General features: G+C 43.5%; 1 protein-coding gene across 2 annotated transcripts in view; it reads left to right on the forward strand.

Annotated features, from left to right (window-relative positions):
• The first annotated feature begins 589 nt into the window (after positions 1-589).
• MRPS15 (mitochondrial ribosomal protein S15) overlaps positions 590-23,653 on the forward strand; it is a 35,598-nt gene continuing 12,534 nt past the window's right edge. The window contains exons 1-5 of one of the 2 annotated variants that reach the window (XM_083369152.1): positions 590-718; positions 1,437-1,499; positions 1,960-2,035; positions 6,017-6,065; positions 9,617-9,701. In XM_083369152.1, the coding sequence (XP_083225278.1) occupies positions 622-718; positions 1,437-1,499; positions 1,960-2,035; positions 6,017-6,065; positions 9,617-9,701 (370 nt within the window). In that variant the 5' untranslated portion in view covers positions 590-621. The other variant, XM_083369151.1, reaches the window with a different exon arrangement.

The following is a 23,653-nucleotide window of genomic DNA, read 5'->3' on the forward strand; positions in this document are numbered from 1 at the left end:
CTCTGCCAAAGTGTTGATGCCTCTTTCCTGATGCCTCTTCAAGTGTTTGGCAACAAAGGCACCAAAAGAGTTACAATTTGCCCTTAGTTTGTTACATCACTGAACATTTGCGTTGCAACTTCTGACAAATTCTTCAAGTCATCTGCTTTGTCAATCTCCATTTTCCTCAGCATTCCTAAATAAAATGGGACAGGACTTTTAACCAAAACCCACAGAATGTCAAGGAGGAAAATAATAAAAAATAATCCCTGCTTTTGTCTGGTCATTTCTCTGCCTCAGGGAAACAAAACTGTAACCCTCAGAAACCTGAATGCTACACCTCAGCCAAATGTCAACTTCACTCTTCCGCCTTTTGGGATTGCTGCAATATGTTAACTCTCAGTCTCTCTGACAAGGCAGATGTAAGGTAAGATACAACTCTCAGTTCTGATCATTAAATGATGCCATGTACAACTGGATTCACCAGTTGATGTCACGTGCCCTCCGGAAACGACTCATCAGGTCAGCATTAAGCAACCGCCATCTTCCCACAGCTTTCCGCTGAGCCAGGGCGCATGCGCGAGCCCGCTGGCCCCTTCCTGTACGTCGCAGGCGGCGACGACCGGCTCGTGACCGGCAGTGATGCTCCGACTGGTGCTGTGCGGCGCCTCAGCGCTTGCCGGGGGTAGCAGCTCCAAGCTCTTCGCGGGGGCGGCGGAGGCGGCGCGTCAAAGGCCGGGTGAGGAAGGGCTAGCGGGCGGCCAGACGTCTAGACAGGGGGCAACACCTGTCTCTACTTTGCCCTGCCCTGCCTGCGCTCTGCACCTCTTCCCCCGCTGCCGTCGCACTACAGCACCGATGTTGCTCTGTCTGCACGAGGGCAAGATGCGGGGATGGAGGGGTACATTCGGCTTTGGCCACGATGGAGTTGCCCGCCTGGGACTCTCGAATCGGCCCCGTTTCTGGCGAGGAGGATCGCGGCCTGGTAGGGCTGGAGGGAGGTTCGTGGCGTCGCCCGGACCTGATTCGCAGCGGCGGGAGGAAAGAGTCTTTCCATTGGGGTTGGGAGCTTCTCTGCAGGCTGGTTTAAAAAAGGGCAGGAATTGAATAACATCTGGCTGTTCACGGTACAAATTCGCCTGCCCTGTTTCAGTTTCGCGTGTTCGGGACCCAGCCCTTTTGTTCGATCATGCATAAAGATATCTCGAAAACGCTGCCCTGAGGTTAAAAACAAGCAGTCACCCGGCTTGTGAGTCTTTTTCTTTTTCTCCATCTTCTTGAACAGCAGGCAACGAGAAAAACTAGCTGGTTCTTCAAAATCGGAAAAAATGCTCTTGGGCTAACAGGCTACTTAATCTCCCCACACAGAGTCAGGTTAAATTTTGTTACTGCATGACTTCCATCATTGTCCCAGCGTGTTCTGAACTGGTTCTGTATACGTTTTTTTGTCTTTTCAGGGAAGAGCACTTTCCTCCAAATAATCAGAGAATATGCCAGGCCTGTCCGGAAAAAAAAAGAAGGTATATATTATAAATTGTTCAGCTTGGTTCTCATTGTGCCCTTCGGGGTGGAAAGGCAGAATATAAATTAGTAAATGGTTTGGATTCTGGTTGCTGAGGATTCTTTGTTTCTATGGATTTGAAGATTTGTCCGTAATCCCAAGCCCTGATCCACTGAAATGGAAAAATAAAAGGTGATAGTAAATTGTGGTACCTCCCTTCCTTTCATATCAATAGACACATTGGCTCAGAAAATTGGAGGGCTGCATTTGCTTCTGACTTCTGAGCAATTGATCTTACAAAAGTAGCAATTTCTTCCACTTCCTTCTTTCTCACCACCAGGGAATTGAGGAGGACCTTGAAACTCTTAAAGTTCCATTTTGGGGGTATCTACAGATATCTGTTTGGCTACTGTAGAAAAATAATTGCTGAAAAAAAGTTTATAACGAGAGCAATTATGTTTCAAGCCCTTTCTTTTCAGCTATCCCCAGCCATTTGGATGATCTGCCTGGTACAACGCTGAGGAAAGATTATGCCAATGTCTCAGCTATAGACAAGTAAGAGTTGCACGGATTGATGTGAAATGGGTGTGTGTGGGGGAAGAGGAGAACAGAGTTTCTAGTGCCCCTTGGTGACAATTCTGTCATCTATTTTACAGTTGGAAGAAAAAAAGCTCCCAAGATACAATCACACAAAATACCCACCCTTCATTGTTTTACAATCAAACACTTAATAGACAAAGTGTTGTCTGGGTTCCTTAGTAATTCAGTTGAATATATTAACTTCTTAATAAAAATAAATAAATAAAAAAACCTTTATTGTCAAAGTACAACATGTGTACATTGAGATTAGCTGAGCCTCCCCCCCCGTGCTCTCTCCCCCCAACACACAGTGACAACAAACCCTCCATCCCACCACACTATGTGAACCAACTACACCACACACCGGCCTCCCAAGTCAATTCTGCATAAGATTATGTCCCATTTAAAAGCCTAACAGCCCACGGATAAAAGCTATTTTTCAGCCTGTTGGTACGGCTCGCTATATTCCTATATCTCCTACCAGATGGCAGGAGAGTAAAGAGATACCGTGCAGGGTGTGAGTCATCCCTGAGAATCTTCCTCACTCTTCCAAGGCAACGAGCCCTGGCGATGTCATCCAGTGGTGTCAGGGAACAGCCCACAATGTCTTGTGCTGTGCTCACTACCCTCTGTAATTCTTTCCTATCCGCGGCTGTCAGACCAGCATACCAAACCACAATACCATACGAGAGGACGCTCTCTATAGTAGATCGGTAAAAGAGGGTCATTAGCTGTTGTTCTACCCTGTTCTTCCGCAAGACCCTAAGAAAGTGAAGCCTCTGTTGGGCCTTTCTAGCCACCTGGGTTGTGTTAACTTTCCAGGTCAGATCTTCACAGAGGTAGACTCCCAGAAATTTAAAGGAGGAAACTCTCTACACAGTTCTCTCCGATGTAAAGTGGGGCAGGTTCCTCCTTTTTTCTCCGGAAGTCTAACACCATCTCTTCAACCTAGATCCAATAATACACCATCAAATGTTTCCTCTATTCCAGGGGTGTCAAACTCAATTTCATTGAGGGCCGCATCAGCATTGCGGTTACCCTCAAGGGGCCGGGTGGGTATGGCCAGGGTGGGCGTGGCCTACTAGGTGGGCGTGGCTAAAGTGCATATGGCCTACTGGGTGGGCGTGGCCAGCTCTACATCGTTCACATCAAGGGTGCCTATGGGGGCCTGGGCAGGAGTGGGACAGATCTGAGGGTCTCTGGCAGGAGGAGGGTCTCTGGGCCAGGGCCAAGGCAGTGGGGGCCATTCCCTCACTGTTTCCAGGATGGCTTCGCGGGCCACATGAAACCGCTTCGTGGGCCGGATCTGGCCCCCGGGCCTTGTGTTTGACATGTCTGCTCTATTCTTCCGGTAGTACCTGTATTCCCACACTAGGCAAATACAATTCTTATTGTTATTAATATACAATTAAATATCAACATTGTTACATTTTTCTCTTAATAATATCAGTTTTAGATAACTTTTCTGATCAAACATATCTTAATTGCATTTGCACTTAATATCCATATGTTCAATCGGTATCCTGTTTTCGCTTTTTTAATTTCACATCAGTATTCAAAATGTCTCTATTGTTTATAATTTCAAAGTAAGTTATATTTGGGTAACTAAAAGATTTTTTTTTAATTTTTTTATTTTAATTCCATTTATATCCCGCCCTTCTCCAAAGACTCAGGGCAGCTTACAAGCTTAGCAGTAGCCTTCATTCAATGTATATAGTTTATAGTTTATTTGATTTATATACCGCCCTTCTCCTTGGTAGGGACTCAGGGCGGTTCACAGGGCATATATCAAAAAGAGAATACAAAAATTAAAAAAGGAATTAAACCCATGCCCAATAAAACAGTGGTGCAAATTAAAAACAATTAAAAACCCATAATCCCCCATCAGGCCAGACCAGCTAATTCGAACAGGTGGGTCTTCAGGCCCCGACGGAAAGTATATGCCTGCTTATTAGGGCTTTCACACACACCCCAAGCGGCATTATTACAAAGTCAGCTTAATTGCCCCCAACAATCTGGGTCCTCATTTTACCTACCTCGGAAGGATGGAAGGCTGAGTCAACCTTGAGCCTGGTGTTACTTAAGGAGGCATTAGCCCACTGCTCCACCAAGATTCCCTTATTCAAATTTCTTAACGTTTTCCTGTTTCCCTTCTTGTACCAAAATCTAATGTTCTAGTTACAAATCTTATCTTTCTAGTTATAATACTTCTATTTCTAGCAATTATCTATTCTCCACCATATTCAAACATTTAGTTAATAATATAATATCCCATCTAATGGATCAAAACCTCTATTTTCTTTAGCCTTACTCTAGCTTTCTTCCTTTGCCAACTTCCTTTTCCAAGTCAGTGCATTTGAATCGTCAAGTAATTTTTCCTCTGTTTTTGTCTATATTCTTTGGAATAAGAAAGACCATTTAGAAAGTATTTTTGGAAGAATGAATCCATTGATATTCATTAAACAGCCTCCCTCCTTCTCCAATTCCCCCACAGTTCTCCTAACAGTTCTATTTTCCATTCAATCAGTTCTTCATTTTCCTCAAATATGTCCTGAATAAGAATTCAGGATTGGTAAGCTGTCTTTTCCATTTCCAATATTATCGCTCCGTCTTCTAGTTCTTCAGTTGTCTGAATCTGTCGGTTGGTTCCTTCCTTTAGGTTCTCAATCATTGCAACTGCTTCCTCTAGTTTTCCTTCTATTTTCTGGGTTGTTAGTTTCTTCTTTGTAGTCATGTTCTTGGTTTGTAAATTTAGATTAGAAAATTGTTCTTTTATCTCCTTTGTGTTATTTCTAGTCTCATCATGAGCTAAAACAATGATCTCTTGTATTGATTTTAACGTGGAGAGAATTTCTTTATGATCTTCATCCATATTTTCTTGGTAGTATGTTAAACTGAAGACTTTGGAGACGTGTTAGAAATGGGTTTTTTACCTTTTAAAGCTGAGTATGGGATATCCATTTCATTTTTTGTACGTGGTCTTTATATTAAAAATTGCTCATCAGTCAAGGATTTGTAATCCAAAATACTCCGTCATCTCAAGCAATGAAGTGTATTTCTCCTGCAGGGAAATAGTTCTACAACACAGCTCTAAAAGTCAGGTAATATTTATATTCATAGTTCAGGCAAGCCAGTTTCATTGTCTGCCACTTCGATACGTAGCCCAAAAGCTTTTTTTTCCTTTTCCCAGCTGTGAAAACTTCCAAGGTCAGCAAGAGTCTTATCTAAATCTGAGCTTCAAGCCAAGTTTCCTTTAGGCATAACAAATGTAGTGCTGTAATTCACTACTAGATGTCATTAGCACCATTTTCCAGCTTTTTAAATCCTAACTTGTAACATAAACTTTTCAAATCTCTTTTTAGTCCCCAAATCTCAAAACTATAAATAATTCCAAACTGATCTTCTAATTTTCTGTTTTCCCCCAAGTAATTATTTTACCGCTTTTCTTTTCCTGAGGAAATGGGGTGGAGATTCCCCTTCCCTCTCTCATCAGGGAGGGTGCTTTCGGCAATTATTTCCAGGAAGAAGTCTTAAAGTTATAAAGGTCTCACCCAGTTTCATCCATGTTGCTGAAAGGTTGCTTGTTAGTGCTTATTGTCTTCCGTTGTCAGCAGCTTCTGACTGGCTACACGAATGTAGGCAGTCTTTTCCCCATCAGTTTGGAGGGCTTCCTTGGATCAAATGGAAGGGCCGCTGCCCTCCCGCGATCAACGAGGGTCCCGTCCTTGCTTGTCGCCTCTACAGGGCAACTTTTCAGGGTCCCCAGCAGGGTAAAATTGACCACAAAAGACGGAGGCCCGTCTTCCTGCACCGCTTCTGCCGCAATGTCAAAACTGGAAGCCCCTTCAGCCTTACTTTTAATTTCCTTTGCTGCATCCTAAAAACCATTTGACGCCAGTGGAAAATGCTAAACCCATGAGGAGATAAAAATAATAATACATCTGTGCTTTCTTGCAGGGTGGATGATGTTGTCAGAAGAATGCTGTCTCTGGAAATGGCAAGTCAGGTTAGTTTTTGTTTTCCTTTTATAGAAAGTTTGGGATTTACCAGAAAATTTTAGCTTTTTTTCCTTGCCAGATGAATTTCAATATTGTTATATTCAGTTCATCAAAGAAGGCTTTTCCCAGCCTTATAGGGATTGTTTGAAATAAAGAGTATTTTTGGTAGGATATTCATTTTCACTGTTGTTATTCTCCCCAACATTGAAAATTGGAAGTTTTTCCACTTTTCCAAATCCAATTTTATTTGTTTTAGCAGCCTTACATAGTTATCTTCTTTTATTGTTACACATTTTACTGTTAGATAAATTCCCAAATATTTAACTTTTTTAACTATTTGAAGGTTTGGATTTTTATTAGTTGATTTTTTTGTTTTTCTGTTTGATTCTTTGTTAGCACTTTAGTCTTTTCTCTGTTTATTGTCAATCCTGCCACTTCTCCAAATTTGTCTATTTTCTCCAGAAATTTGGTACTTGTTTCCAATCGATCTTCCAATATGAAAACCAAATCATCTGCAAATGCTTGTAGTTTATATTTTTCATTTTTTTATTTCCAGTACTTTAATTTCTATATCTTGTCTAATGTTTCTATTCAGTATTTCCAATGTTAGTATAAATAGTAATGGAGATAGTGGGCATCCCTGTCTTGTGCCCTCTTTAATATTGAAGTTTTTTGTAAGTTCTCCATTTGCAATTATTTTGGCTGTTTGTTTACAATAAATTGTTTTAATTACATTTATAAACTTTTTTCTAAAGTCCATTTATACAAATTGCTGAAACATAAATTGCCAGTTTACATTGTCAAACGCTTTCTGTGCATCAAGGATTATTAAAGCCATCTGTTTCCCTGAATCAGATGGCTTTAATAATTTAAGAATCATTCTTAAATTATTTTTTATCTGTCTTTTAGGCAGGAAACCATTTTGGTCTGTATGCATAAATTTGATCAAAAATTTCTTTAGTCTTTACTGCCATTATTGAGGCGAAGATTTTGTAATCTACATTTATTTTATTTTATTTTATTTTAATTCCATTTATATCCCGCCCTTCTCCGAAGACTCAGGGCGGCTTACAAGCTTAGCAGTAGCCTTCATTCTATGTATATGCCTGCTTATTAGGGCTTTCATACACCCCCCAAGCGGCATTATTACAAAGTCAGCTTAATTGCCCCCAACAATCTGGGTCCTCATTTTACCTACCTCGGAAGGATGGAAGGCTGAGTCAACCTTGAGCCTGGTGGGACTCGAACCTGCACTAATTGCAGGCAGGTGGTGTTACTTAAGGAGGCATTAGCCCACTGCTCCACCAAGGCTCTTGGAATTTCCTCTGCCTTCCATCCTTCCGAGGTAGGTAAAATGAGGACCCAGATTGTTGGGGGCAATAAGCTGACTTTGTAATAATGCTGCTTGGCGGGGCCCGAAAGCCCTAATAAGCAGGCATATACATAGAATGAAGGCTATTGCTAAGCACATTGGTTTGTGCTTAAATTGTAAGCCGCCCTGAGTCTTTGGAGAAGGGCGGGATATAAATGGGATTAAAATAAAAAAATAAAATAAATAAAAATCTCATAATAATCTTTAATACTCCCATGTAACGCCTCTTCTCTGTGAGCTGCATTGGCTTCCAGTTGCCCTCCGGGTGAGATTCAAGGTGCTGGTGATGACCTATAGAGCCCTAAATGGCATGGGCCCGGGCTATCTTCGGGAGCACATGCTGCCAGCATCAACTTCCCATCGCCCTGTGCGCTCCCACAGGGAGGGCCTCCTCAGGGTGCCGCCAGTCAGGGAGTGCCGGCTGGCGGCCCCCAGGGAGAGAGCGTTCTCTGTGGGTGTGCCTGTGGAACTCGGGATGGCCCCCGACCTTCGCTCGTTTCACTGGGACCTAAAAACTTGGCTATTCGAGCTTGCCAGCCTGGACTGAGGGTTTTTGGGTTAAGGTTTTAATTTTTAATTATTTTGGGGCTATTTAATTTTGGGGCTAATTTTTTAAAAATAATTTTTAATTATTTTGGGGCTATTTAATTTAATTTAATTTTAACCTGTATATATTGTATTGTTTTAATTTGCCCTGTAAACCGCCCTGAGTCCCTTGGGAAAAGGGCGGTATATAAATCGAAATAAAATAAATAAATAAATAAAATATTTTTTTGAATTGTATCATTTTGAAACTAATTCAACTTTTGAATCTTGCAGCTTGTTTATCAATTTTTTCTCTCTCTTTTTTCAGTCTATATGCTAACCATCTCCCTGGCTTGTTGGCATTTTCAAAGAAGTTCTGTTTAGCTCTTTTAATCTGTTGAGCCATTATTTCTATCTTGGCTAAATTTAATTATGTTTTATTATTTCAACTTGTTTCTTAAGTATTTTCTTTTGTGGATCTATTTGTAATTCTGATTCTAACTTTCGGAATTCGTCCTTCAACCTGTTGTTTCTTTATTCTTTTTAGTGATATAAGTTATAGCCAACCTTCTGAAATATGCTTTAGCCATATCCCACACATTTTGAAGCAAAGTTTCTTCTTTCTTGTTTATTTTAAATTAAAATAAAAAATAAAAAGGTGAATTTCTCAATAGGCGTGTATTCATGGAATGCAAAACATTTCAAATCAAAGTATCTGGAGATTGTAATACCTTGTTTCAAAAGAGAAACAATCTGTCAACTCTACATGTTGTTATCCCATTTAGCATTAGTATACAGGTAGTCCTCAGATTATGACCATTCAGGACCATTCAGAGTTATAATTGTGCTGAACAAGGAGGATTTATGGTGGGTCTTGACATTTCAGCTTTCGCAATGTCCCCACAGTCATGAGATTACCATTTCTACTCAAGAATTGCTTTGGATAGTGAGATGGGCAGCATATAAATGTAATAAATAAAATTTCTAATGTTCCCTGCTAGCTTCCCACAAGTAAAATCAGTGGGAAAGTCGGCAAGAAGTCAGAAGTTATGATCACATGAAATCCTTGCTTAACAATCTGTGCAGTCCTCATGACAACAGCCAAGACTGCTGGAATTGCCATTGTTAAGTGATGTGATTACGTGACATGCTTTACAATTGCATTGCTTAGCATCAGAATTCCTGGTCCCAATTGCTGTTGTAACCTAAGGATTGCCTGTATACCAACAGTTAAGATGTTTGTGAACTTTCAGTGTCCTTCATGACTGTGTTTGCAGAACATACTTAATCAGCTGACCAAATCAACTAATTTCTGAGTTGGTATAATTCTTCTTAATCATAAACTTGGGTAGTATAATAATACCAAGTCACAACAGTTGTAACAAAAGTTTTTGAATGAAAAAAATCTTAGCATGCTTTACAAATCTCAGATGCAGCTGATTTGATTAAGTGTGAAGAGTCCCTATATGATTTTATGGGTTCTATGATATCAAATTTCCCACTTCCTTCTTCAGTAGGCAAGTAACGTTGAGGCCCTTTCCCTCAGGATTTTCATTTGAAGCCCTAGATGGAGCTGTACTAACATGCTGTATATGTTGAGAAACTGTCCGAAATGTTGACTTCCATTCCCCAAGTATCACCAACATCTTCTTGTGCCTGTAGAGGGAAAAAGTGAAAATGAAGAAAGAGCAGCTGGCAGCCAAAGTCCGCAGGAACCCAAATGACTGTGGATCTGCAGAGGTTCAAGGTAGGCAGAAATGTGGAAGCTATCCCTCCTCCCCCTTAGCTCCACGGCTTCCAGGAAGACTGGGCTTCACCCAATTGTGTTTTGGAAGGGCCTAATGGACATCTAGGGACGCGGTGGCTCAGTGGGTTAGGATGCTGAGCTTGTCGATCAGAAGGTCAGCAGTTTGGTGGGTTGAATCCTGAGTGCCACGTAACAGAGTGAGAGCCTGTTACTCGTCCCAGCTTCTGCCAACCTAGCAGTTCGAAAGCATGTAAAAATGCAAGTAGAAAAATAGGGACCACTACAGTGGGAAGGTAACAGCGTTCCATGCGCCTTTGGCGTCTAGTCATGCCAGCCACATAACCACGGAGACGTCCTCGGACAAGCGTTGACTCTTTGGCTTTGAAATGGAGATGAGCACCGGCCCCTAGAGTCGGAAACGACTAGCACGCATGTGCGGGGGAACCTTTTCCTTTACCTTTTTAATGGACATCTGGAGAGTTATGATTTTCAATTTGTGACTGTTCTCAGGAACTGGTCAAGCAGACGGAAATAATCTCCACTGCAGTAGCTGTATTTGTGGAAGGGTGGATGTGAAGTGTTGTTGGATACATCTGAAAGTTGACTCATTCCTTTTCATATAAAAGGAAAATTTTATATGTTTTCTTTCTATTTTCCCAACATCACAGTCTATACTTCTGTCAGTGTAATTGGATACAGTTGCTTTGTAGAGAATGTATATGTTTTCTTAATGGCCTCTGATTTTAGAATGTAGGTGGTTTGAATTAAATTACAAAGTTATGAGCTATATATGCCTTGAAAACAAGGCACTAGTTGCCAGGAGTCAGTATGGATAAGCTATCAGACTGTTGGAGTTATGTGACTAATTAATTCAAACAAACAAATCATGTATACAAATCTGGTATAGTAGGTTAAAGAGTTGGATTAATTCAACCCAACTATGGAAACTCATGGGTGATGATGGGGCAGTGTCTCTGCTTCAGCCAAACCTCCCACACAGGATTATTGTAGGGGGAAAATTGTGTCATGTATGCATTTTGAGATCACAAACAAAACAAAGGTATGACAAATATTGCCAAGCTTATGTCATATCAGTTGTGGAATAACAATACTTAGTGGTGGAAATGCTCTTGATTAAAGAAACATTTTGATTTAAAAAAATTGTCATTCAGGTTGATCCAAGTAGGAGCTTACAAATGGGTTTTGAGGTTGCCTAGAGTTCTAAAAGAAGAGTGCAGTTGACCAAAGAATGGTCGACCCCAATCTAGGTTGGATATCCTGTTCCACCAAGCACCCATCTGCAGGAGAGAGGCACATGGAGCAGGGAGGCAGGGCAGAAACAACCCTTAGGGGAACCAATATCGCCGTCCCATGCCCCTTACATCCTACATTGTTGGCATAAAGTGGCTAGAAATTGGACTTGAAAATTCTACTTGGGATTCATTTGCTGTTCCTCCTCACTGGAAAGAGAAAAGGTAGAGAGCTGCAGAGTTTGGTCTTGGCCTTCTAGTCATTGTCATTTTTATTAATCCAATGGATGAAAATGCTTGCTGCATTTGCAGGGCACTCAGAATTGGGTTGAATAACTAGTGTTGTAAGGTCTCACCTCAGCTATTCCCTCAAAAAAGTAGAATTCCTGAAGCAAGCAGCATTTCAAAAGGAACTTTTATTGAGAAATAGTGATTGCAGAAAATTCAGGGAGGATCTAAACTTCCCGTGTTAAAACGTTAGGTTAAACCCCATTCTTCAAAACCCCTCCCAATTGCCCAGTCCATAGAGAGCCAATCGAGAGGTACAAAGGTATTGTGAGAACTCCGAGCTGAGAAGGTGATAAGTTGTTCTCATCCCTCCCCCTCCCATCCCCCAGGAAGATACATCAAAGCAAAAGAGGAGGAAAGTAAAATGGACACATCACAGAAAAGCCCTGAGGTTTCCCCCTCCCGCCAGAATGGTAGTGTCCTGATAGGGATCTATGGGGACCTGACATGGTGCCCTCTAAAAGAAGGACAAATCCACCTGGAGCAAAAAGAAAATAATAAAGGAGAGGAAAGTGAAATGATTAATTAGATTTATCTGGGTAGAAAGCGTGGAATCACTTGAGCAGTCTAGGGGCTTTAATGTGTTTCTTATGAACCCATTCATTTAAAGGCTGCAGGGAGGTCTTTCCATGCTACCAGGAATTGTGTTCCCTCATGGTGTTTTGGGGAGTCAAGGATTTCTTTAATTTCAAAGTGTTATTCACCCTCTACCATGATGGACTGTGGTGTTGGTGGAGTCGCTGGCTGTAAAGGTGATGTTATCTCAGGCTGCACTGGAATACAGGGTGGATTTGTCTTAAGGTTTTTGGCAAACCTTATTCTACTGTGAGAGGGTTTATGATGTGTTTGATGGGGAAAGGCCCCACAAATTTTGGGCCTAGTTTCTTAGAGGGTTGTAAGGACTAGGAATCCAGTGGACAGGTATACTCGTTCCCCAGTGCGGAATGGTTTAGGCTTTACTCTTATCTGCCTATGCCTTGTAGGCTGCTCTGGCTTTGCCTAAAGCTTTGTGAACAACTGGCCAGGTATTTTTCAGATGATTAATCCACTCCTTTAATGAGAAAGTGGAGGGCTGATTGGTTGGCAACTCAGGCATTGGGTTGAATTCCTGCCCTGTGGCAACTTGGAAAGGGGTAAAACTAGTGCTGGTGTGTAGAGCATTGTTATAGACAACCTCAGCAAATGGCAAGATGTCAGTCCAGTTGTCTTGTTGGTAGTTAATAAAGCATCTCAGGTACTGTTCTAGAACTGAGTTAGTTTGTTCTGTTCCCCCAATTCGTTTTGAGAATGGTGACTAAAACTCAGGCCCTGATCCATTGCCAAAAATGCTCTCCAGAACTTTGAGCATCACCACCAGATGGATTCATAGCTGGCTGACCGGCCGTACTCAGCATGTGGTCTTTAATGGAACTGCATCTACATGGAGGGAAGTGTGTAGTGAGGTGCCACAGGGCTCTGTTCTAGGCCCAGTGCTCTTCAACATCTTCATCAATGATTTGGATGAGGGGATAGATAGGGAACTCATCAGATTTGCAGACGACACCAAGCTGGCAGGAATAGCCAACACTCCAGAAGATAGGCTTAAGATACAGGAGGATCTGAACAAACTGGAACACTGGGTACTATCTAACAAAATAAAATTCAGTGGTGAAAAAAGTAAAGTTCTACATTTAGGCAAGAAAAACCAAATGTACAGGTATAGTATAGGTAGTACATTTCTCCATATTAGTAACTGTGAGAGGGATCTCAGAGTCCTAGTGGACAATCACTTAGATATGAGCCAGCAGTGTGCTGCAGCTGCCAAAAAAGCCAACACAGTGTTAGGCTGCATTAACAGAAGGATAGAATCAAGATCACATGAAGTATTAATACCACTTTAAATGCCTTGATAAAGCCACACTTGGAATACTGCATCCAGTTTTGGTCACCACAATGTAAAAAAGATGTTGAGACTCTAGAAAGAGTGCAGAGAAGAGCAACAAAGATGATTAGAGGTCTGGAGGCTAAAACATATGAGGAACGGTTGCTGGAATTGGGTATGTCTAGTTTAACGAAGAGAAGGATGAGGGGGGACATGATGGCAGTGTTCCAACATCTCAAGGGCTGCCATAAGGAAGAGGGACTCAGGCTATTCTCCAAAGCGCCTGAAGGCAGGACAAGAAGCAATGGATGGAAACTAATCAAGGAGAGAAGCAACCTAGAACTAAGGAGAAACTTTCTGACACCTAGAACAATTAATCAGTGGAACAACCTGCCTCCATAAGTGGTGAATGTTCCAACACTGGAAGTTTTTAAGAAGAGACTGGACAGCCATTTGTTTGAAATGGTATAGGGTTTCCTGCCGGAGCAGGGGGTTGGACTAACTGACCTCCAAGGTCCCTTCCAACTTCATCATCATCATCATTATTATTATTCTTGTTTTGTTGTTATTAATGTAGAATTGGACCCGTCTGTCAGAAATTTTGCGACATGTGGCCCCATATAGGCAGTGTCAAGTTCCAGCTGAAAAACCCAACTGAGCAAAACACCAGAGACACAGTGTTCTCTAATCTAAACTTTATTAGGCAATAACTAACAGGTAAAATTGAAGGGAAACTAGCTTTGAGAAAATGGCGGGAAGCATATAATTAAAAGCATAAAACTTTCCCTCCCCTCTCTGACAATTTAAGTCACATTGTCCAATACATCTTTCAGTAATTGTTATGAGACAACTCTTCAACAGCTTCAGCTCTCAAGTTGATAAGGAACACCTGTGTATTCCAAACTCTCCCAATTCCCACCCCCTACTGTAGGGTCTCCTGCTTGAGCAGGGGGATGGACTAGAAGACCTCGAATGGCCTTTGCAGCTTTATTCTGATTGATTGATTGATTGATTGATTGATTGATTGATTGAAATGGTCTAGGTTCTCCTGCTTGAGCAGAGGGCTGGACTAGAAGACCTCCAAGATCCTTTCTAGCTTTATTCTGATCGATTGATTGATTGAAATGGTCTAGGGCAGGGGTCAGCAACCCGTGGCTCCGGAGCTGCTGTGGCTCCCAGTCCTCCACCACCTAAAAAAAAGTTCAATCAATCAATTCCAACTTCTCACAGAAAAAAAAAGATCTTGTGAAGTTGGAATTGATTGATTGAACTTTTTTTTTAGTCCCACAAACAAAAAGAGTTTGTGGGCAGTCCGACAAACAAAAGCTTCTTTTGTTTGTAAGACTGCACACGGCGTCAGAAGAGGTGATGGAGGACTGCATTGGAGCTGGAAAGAAGTTGCCGCATGGGTCTGATCGGGGGCGCATGGGGGGTTTCTGCCAAGCATCTTGTACGAAGCTGGGGAAATGGGCCGGGTGGAGCTACCAATTCCACTGCCATGAGGCTTGTCAGATTTCCCCCAGTGGCCATGATCCCCCCAGCCAGCCAACCACCATCACCCGGCCTACCCCTCACCTGGCCGACCAGCTGGCACAAAGCCTCACCACTCTCCTCGTTCTCCCCACTCTGCTCCATCTGAGTTGAAAGCAGAGGCGCAGCAGCGGGATTGCTCTCAATAAGACGGGTACAGCAGGGTGCTCTGTGCAGGAGGGGGATAAGCAGCAGCAGCAGTGGAGTGCTTGGGGGAAGCAGCAGCGTTTTGTAGCTCCCGGTGTTTTGTTTTCTGTGGGAAAGAGGTCCAAATGGTTCTTTGAGTGTTTAAGGTTGCCAATCCCTGGTCTAGGGCAGGGGTCAGCAACCTTAAACACTCAAGAGTCAGACCCCAGCCTGCCCGGTTTTAGCAGGCAGCGGCACACTCTCCTCACCGTGCAGAGAGACTGGGCCAGGCAAGGCGAAACTAGTGAGAAGTCGAACCTGCCTGGGTGCATGCAAAGGAGGCAGCAAGCATATGGCACCTGGCGTCCCGTGTGAAAGGGAAGCGCTCAGAACGTGGTCAGCCTGTGGGGCAAAACAGTCACGCCATACGCTCACTGCTTCCTCTGCATGCACCCAGGCAGGTTCGACTTCTCGCCAGCTTTGCCTTGCATGGCCCAGTCTCCGCACGGTGAAGAGAGCCCGCCACTGCCTGCTGCCTGCCAGGCTGGGGTCTGAGTGGCATAGCGCAGGTAATGTGGACTCTCATGCTGTTCACGGTGTCCCCTCCCCCAGAGTCCACGGGTATGTGAAGTGGGCGAGGGCCATTTGCTGGTCTCCTTCAAGGGATGCTACCTTTCTTCATTCCTCCCAGAGGTTGACCCTTCCCCAGCTGCGTTTCTTGCCTGTTTGTCGCTGCCACCTGTGTGCCACAAAGTTGTAGATCGGCTGCCGGCCAGCCTGTTTTATCTCTCCTCTCTCACAAGCAAAGGAATTACAGTGGTCCTAAAGGCAATAGGATTTGTAGCTTGACCGGCTGCCCCCCCCTAAAATAAAAAAACTCTGGAAAACAAAAAAGAATACACAGTACTGCTGGTTAATCTCTCCCCTTATGATGGCCCCAGCTTCCAGGGTATTTCTTGTGAAATCATTTTAGTAAACGATCTGCTTTTATATACTGGCTTCTGACATCGGATAACCCTCCCATTGGATTAAGTACTGCAATTTCCCTTTGTGGATTCTGGAATCGAGGATTTGCTTAACTTCATAGCCCGTGCCTGCAAAGATGAAGTGAGGAAAGCTAAGGCTCAAAATGAACTAAGGCTTGCGACCAAAGTCAAAAATAACAAAAAATGCTTCTTTCAACATATAAGAAACAAGAAATAAGTTAAGGAAATGATTGGTCCATTAGTGGGGGAAAGTGGCAAGAAGGTGACAAGCAACAGGGAGAAAGCTGAACTATTTAACTCGTTTTTTGTATCTGTCTTTACACAAAGGGAAAAAACAGTCCAACCTACCAAAATCAGTGCCATAAAAAACAGAATAGAAACGCAAGTTAAGAGAGGCAAAAAAAATGGTAAGTGAACACCTGTCCAGCCTAGACGAGTTCAAATCACCAGGACCAGATGGATTACATCCCAAAGTTCTCAAGGAACCGGCAGACATGATCTCAGAACCACTGAACTATATTTTTCATAGATCCTGGAGCACTGGGGAACTACCAGAGGACTGGAAGAGAGCTGATGTAGTTCCCATATTCAAAAAAGGGAAAAAAATAGATCCAGGAAACTACAGACCTATCAGCCTGACCTCAATAGCTGGGAAGATTCTGGAAAAGATAATCAAACAACAAATCAGCGAACACCTTGATGCAAACAAAGTCATCACTAAAAGTCAACATGGGTTTGTCAAAAACAGATCATGCCAGACAAATCTTATTACATTCTTTGACCGAGTGACAAAATTAGTGGACCAGAGGAATGCTGTAGATATAATTTACTTGGACTTCAGTAAGGCATTTGATAAAGTAGATCACAACCTACTACTTGATAAGATAGAAAAATGTGGGTTAGACAGCATCACCACCAGATGGATTCGTAGCTGGCTGACAGGCCGTACTCAGCGTGTGGTCCTCAATGGAACTGCATCTACATGCAGGAAGTGTGCAGTGGGGTGCCCCAGGGCTCTGTTCTGGGCCCAGTGCTCTTCAATATCTTCATTAACGACTTGGATGAGGGGATAGATGGGGAACTCATCAAATTTGCAGACGACACCAAGCTGGCAGGAATAGCCAATACTCCAGAAGATAGGCTTAAGATACAGGAGGATCTGGACAGACTCGAACACTGGGCACTATCTAACAAAATGGAATTCAATGGTGAAAAAAGTAAGGTTCTACATTTAGGCAGGAAAAATCAAATGCACAGGTATAGTATAGGTGGTACCTTGCTCAATAGTAGTAACTGTGAGAGGGATCTCAGAGTCCTAGTGGACTCTGGCTAGTCCTAGTGACTCTAGTCCTGGCTCATATTTAAGTCCTCACTTAAATATGAGCCAGCAGTGTGCTGCAGCTGCCAAAAAAGCCAACACAGTGCTAGGCTGCATTAACAGAGGGATAGAATCAAGATCAAGTGAAGTACTAATAGCACTTTACAATGCTTTGGTAAGGCCACACCTGGAATACTGCATCCAGTTTTGGTCACCACGATGTAAAAAAGATGTCGAGACTCTAGAAAGGGTACAGAGAAGAGCAACAAAGATGATTAGGGGGCTGGAGGCCAAAACATATAGGGAACGGTTGCTGGAATTGGGTATGTCTAGTTTAACAAAGAGAAGAGTGAGGGGTGACATGATAGCAGTGTTCCAATATCTCAGGGGCTACCACAAAGAAGAGGGAGTCAAGCTATTCTCCAAAGCACCTGAAAGCAGGACAAGAAGCAATGGATAGAAACTAGTCAAGGAGAGAAGCAACCTAGAACTAAGGAGAAACTTCCTGACAGTTAGAACAATTAACCAGTGGAACAACCTGCCTCCAGAGGTGGTGAATGCTCCAACACTGGAGGTTTTTAAGAAGAGACTGGACAGGCATTTGCCTGAAATGCTATAAGGTTTCCTCCCTGAGCAGGGGGTTGGACTAGATGACCTACAAGGTCCCTTCCAACTACTTCTTCTTCTTCTTCTTCTTCTTCTTCTTCTTCTTCTTCTTCTTCTTCTTCTTCTTCTTCTTCTTCTTCTTCTTATTATTATTATTATTATTATTATTATTATTATTATTATTATTTGTTTCCCCTTCTACCAATATTGGAGCAGGGACCACTGTCGCTACTGGCCTCAACGTGGATTCCTTGTATGGCTTCAGCAAGTGGAACACTGGGTGCACCTTACCCAACAACTTTGGTAGTTTTAGCTCTACTGTTAAATGACTTTTACATTGTGAAGAGGACCTATGTACTTTGGCCCTAACTTCTTGCAACTTTGTTTCAGCTTAATTTACTTTGTAGATAGATGCACTTTATCCTCTACAGATACTGTTCCACTATGGCTTTGGCTTATTCTGCAGATCCATTTGTACTTGGATGGAAAGTAGAACTGAGTCCCTGGGAGGATACAATCATCCTCACAAACTCCTTCCAGAACTTAGCAGTAAACTAGACCCCACAATCTGAAATAATTCATTTAGGTGCATATAGCAACCGCTGAGTGGCCCGCAACTGAGGGAGACCCAGCAGCCTCCCCTCAGACAACCACAGCAACGGGGGCAGCAGCAGGGTACATGCAACCCCAGGGCATACAGCAGCACCAATGGGGTCACCAGCAACCGGGGGTTCAACAGATGCAATGGGGGCCCCAGCAACCATTGAATCAACAACCAGTGTGGGGCCAGCAGCAACTAGGGGTACAACAGCTGCAGTGGGGGCCCCAGCAACCAATGATGGCCCCACCTTTAAGAGAATCTGATCTTTTTCCTCAACTAAGTACGCCCTCATTTGACTCGCTGGGCCTATGGATCCAGGATCCAGGTGCTATGGTCGATGTGATTGCGTCCAGCCTAGAGGGAGAAGCATCCGAATGGATAAACAATTTATCTAATGAGCTAGCCCCTGAATTACAGGACCCCCACCGCTTCCTCCTAGGGCTGAAAGAAAAATTTGAGGACCCATCCATTGCACTCAAAACAGAAGAACAAATCCACAAGATAAAACAAGATGGCTGGCCTGCCCTGGAGTACATGCGAGAGTTTTGCAAGAGAGCCGGTCGTATTGAGCAATCTATAATTCATTTCAGGGAAGGGTTGGACAACCACCTTTCTCAGGCCTGCATTTACTGAGCTGTATCTGACCAGCTGCAAGAATGGTACTGGGCAGCGGTAAGATTAGAGGTTCAGCTTGCCCGCTATAAGAAGCCTCTCCCACCTGAAGCCGAGCCGAGGCCAGAACAACCCGAATGACAATCACCTCACGAAAATCTCCAACTACTGTGATGGCTGAAAGACCCAGGCTACCTGCAGGCCCATCAATTAAGTGTTTCTGGTGCAGACAGCAGGGACATCAAGCAGTGAATTGCCCAGTCCCCTACCCCTAATCGCAGAATAGACCAGGACCAGCAGCTAGAAAGAAACCTGCACAGCGGCTAACGGGAGAGAAATCCAACCAGATGACGCAGGAACCTGTTGCCCAGGTCACATTCCCCACATGGGAGGACGCCAGAACTCAGGCTGGATCCACCCCCGTTCTACCCTCTTTCGACAGCGACGATGGAGAGAATGACCCAATGGTGAGCTGACATATCCCACCTTTCTCACTACCTGCCAAGCTCATAATCCCTAAATTGGGTACGCAGGTAGTTTTAAAGGTGCTAGTTCATTCTGGATGCTCCCGATGCATCTAGCTTGTCATTTGCCATGAAACTGGGCATATGAGCAAAACTGCTGTCCAAACCTGTGAGATTCAAACAAGCCGATGGCTCCCTGATGGGAGGGACTTTAGTCACGCAATTAACGGAGCCCCTACGCCTGGAAATAGGTGAGCACTGGGAGTTTATTCACTTCCTGGTGGCCCCAAAAATGACTGAGGCTGTGATCGTAGGATTAGCCTGGTTGGACAAATGGAACCCGTTTATCTGGTAGGAGAAAGGATTGAGAACTGTGAGACTACTTATAGGGTCTAAACCTCCCACTGATTCAACAGATGTGGCAGGACAAATTAGGCCACCAACTGAGCAAGCTCACATGGGTGCCTCACCGCCACCAGGCAAACCAACCGTCTCCAGTGAACACCGGGACCTGGCAGGGGCATTTAGTGAGAAAAAATGCAACACCCTGCCCCCTCACAGACCGAATGATTGTTCTATCGAACTGTTGCCGGGAGCCAGACTCCCACGACCGAGAATGTATGCCATGTCCTCCCTCGAAATGGAGGAGATGCAATGATACATGGATAAAAACCTAGCAAGGGGTTTCATTGAATGAGCCAAATCTACGGTGAGAGCCCCTGTGTTGTTCAAGGAAAAAAAAGATGGCTCTCTTAATCCCTACATAGACTATAAAGGGCTTAACGCGGTGAGTGTGGAGAACAAATACTCCCTCTCCCTCCTGAAAGACTTGTTAACCCACCTAGCTAAGGGGAGCATTTTCACAGAATTGGACCTGAGAGAGGCATACTACCGGGTGAGAATAAAAGAGGGAGATGAGTGGAAAACTGCCGTTAATTGTCCCTTGGGGACCTACCAATTCAAAGTCATGCCATTCGGACTGCAGGGGCCCCCATCCGTATTCATGCAGCTGATTAATGAGGTCCTATAAGATCACTTATACAAAGGTGTTCTGGTGTATCTTGATGACATCTTGATATTTATTTTATTTATTTATTTATTTCTTAATGGGATTTATATCCCGCCCTATCTCCCGAGGGACTCAGGGCGGCTAACAACAACAAAACTTAAAGGTCTCTGTACAGTAAATTAAAAAATAAAATTTGAAATAAATTAAAATAAATTAAAGAATAAAGTTAGAATTGTAAATATAATTAAAATCCCTGTCAGTCTAGGTCAGCCAGGTGGAAAAGGAGTGTTTTGAGGCCGTGGCGAAAGGACTGGAGATCTTGGGCCATCCGAAGCTCAGGGGGGAGCTGGCTCCACAGGGCTGGCGCTCCCACAGAGAAGGCTCTTCCCCTGTGGTTCGCAAGCCGACATTGTCTAGCCGACAGTACCCTGAGGAGGCCTTCTCTGTGTGAGCGTACTGGGTGATGGGAATTCGTTCCCGGCAGAAGATGGTCCTGCAAGTATCCTGGGCCTAAGCCATGTAGGGCTTTAAAGGTAAGAACCAGCACCTTAAATCTCACATATACAGCACAAATATGACTGATCATATAAAGCTAGTGAGAGAAGTGTAAAAGAAACTCTTGAAGGCCAAGCTGTATGCCAAATTGTCGAAATGTGAATTTCACCAGACCCGATTAGATTATCTTGGCTACAGAATTTCCAACGAGGGGGTAGAAATGGACCCAGCCAAAGTGAGAACTATAATTGAATGGCAGCCCCCAAAGACTCGTAAACAGCTTCAGAGTTTTTTAGCTTTTGCTAACTTTTATCGCCAATATATCCCCTCCTTTGCTGAGATTTCCCTACCCCTTACAGAACTATTCAAGACAGGCAAAGGAGGAGGGAAGCTGCGAGACTGGGCCAACCACTTGCTTGGATGATGAGCTGTCAAACAGCTTTTGAGAATTTAAAAAGACTATTTGCTGCTGAACCAGTCCTAAAGCATCCATGCCCAGGGGAGCCCTTCGTAATCCAAGCTGACGCCTGAGACGTTGCAATTGGAGCTGTATTACTGCAAAAGAACAAAAGTGGAGTTCTACAACCCTGTGCTTACACCTCCAAAAAATTCAGTGAAAGCGAGAGGAGATACGCAATCTGGGAGGAGGCCTTCGCCATTAAGTGGAGCCTAATGTTAAACTGGCGACACTATTTAGAGGGTGAGCAAAGTGCCATTTGAAGTATGGACAGATCACAAAAAACTAGAGGCACTGAAGACCCCCCACAAACTGACCCCAAAACAAGTGCAGTGGGCACAGTACTTTAATTGTTTCAACTTCACTCTAAAGTACATTGTTTTTGTTGCAAAGTCGTGTCCAACCCATCACGACCCCATGGACAATATCAGGAGGGGAAAAAATTCTTAGCTGATGCGCTGTCCCGATGCCCCAGTTCAAAAGCGAACGCGAAGAGGTCAACGAGGCAGTTATCCCCAGTTCACAACCTGCAGCACAACTCACACTTTGCAGAACCCATAAACCTGATGACCCAGGAGTGAAGAAGATAAAACAAGAGCTCCTCACCGATCAATGGTTCAAAGATAATCAAACCTCCTTAACATGCAGGGATGGTTTGGCATAAAAGGGGGGGAAACTCTATCTACCTGAAGCCCTCCGTCTCAATGCTCTCAAACACAGCCATGATGTAAAACAGGCTGGACACTTCAAATATTTAAAAACTACACCTCATCCGCTGGCAGTTTTGGTGGCTGGGGCTAAAACGAGATGTGGAAAACTATGTCAGGAGTTGTACTGTATGTGCCACCATGAAAAGAATTCCGGGGAAAACCCAAGGGTTACCGCAGTTGGTGGCAGACCCTTCTCAACTATGGGAAGAAATAGCTATGGACTTTATTGTAGACCTACCCGAAAGTAGGGGAAATACCATCATCTGGACTGTGATAGACCTGTTTTCAAAGCAGGTTCATTTTATCGCCTGCAAAGGACTCCCATCTGCCCAACGACTGACTAATTGTTCCTGAAACATATCTACTGACTGCGTGGTGCCACTAAGCGAATAATTTTGGATACAGGAGTGCAGTTCACAGTGAAATTTTGGAGGAGTTTTCTTAAATTAATTGGATCATCTCAAGGCTTATCTGGTTTTCATGCGACTACCAATGGGGATGCAGAATCCGCTAACAAAATGGTGGAGCAATATCTCAGATGCTATGTTTCCTACCAACAGACAAACAGGACTGAGTTCCTCCCTTTCGCTGAGGTGGCTTACAATAATTCTGTTCACAGCAGTACCGGCTACATGACTTTCAGAGTAGCCACAGGAAGAAGTTTGGAGAAACACAAAAATGGCATTAAAAAGACTTCTGAGACTTATAAAAAACAGGCTGATAAAAAGAGGGCTCCCCAAAGTTTACCCTGTCTTACATTGTAGCCTGCTGAAACCTTTTAGGACTCCACCTTAAGACCTCCTCGTAAGATGGCACCCGGGCCCCTCGGAGTAGTGGGTCAGACACACTATGAAGTGAAAGGCATTCTTGATTCTAGAATTTTTAAAGGAAAATTGCAGTACCTAGTACAATAGAAGGGGTATTTTTTATTTTTTATTTTAATTCCATTTATATCCCGCCCTTCTCCGAGAGACTCAGGGCTGCTTACAAGCTTAGCAGTAGCCTTCATTCTAAGTATATGCCTGCTTATTAGGGCTTTCACACACCCCCAAGCGGCATTATTAGAACGCTTAATTGCCCCCAACAATCTGGGTCCTCATTTTACCTACCTCGGAAGGATGGAAGGCTGAGTCAACCTTGAGCCTGGTGGGATGCGAACCTGCACTAATTGCAGGCAGCTGGTGTTACTTAAGGAGGCATTAGCCCACTGCTCCACCAAGGCTCTGAAGCTACTTGGGTGAAGCTACTTGGGTGAAATCTAGCAATATGAAGGCTGACCAACTCATCAAAAAGTTTCATGAAAAAAACCTCAATAAACCAAGAGATAATGCCTGACATGTGCTTTTGTTTACATTACAGGATCTATCCTTTTTGTAAGGGGGGGCAGATGTCACCGTTGCAAACATTTGCTCTGACAATATAAAAGGCAGCCTTTTCATTTAAACTGTTTTGCTTCAAATTAAATGAAGCTGGGGTGGGGAGGAGAATGCTAACCCGGTTTTAATAAGATAATGGTACGCTATAGAAAGGAAGTGATGCTTTGCATGTTAAACTAATTGGAGAATGTGATTTATGATGTGTAAATTAAGGGAGGAAATTATGTTTGATACAATGTGTTCAGGGGAGGAGAATTCAGATT

Source organism: Vipera ursinii (assembly GCF_947247035.1).
Source record: "Vipera ursinii genome assembly, chromosome: 9".
In the NCBI taxonomy this organism is placed as follows: domain Eukaryota; kingdom Metazoa; phylum Chordata; class Lepidosauria; order Squamata; family Viperidae; genus Vipera; species Vipera ursinii.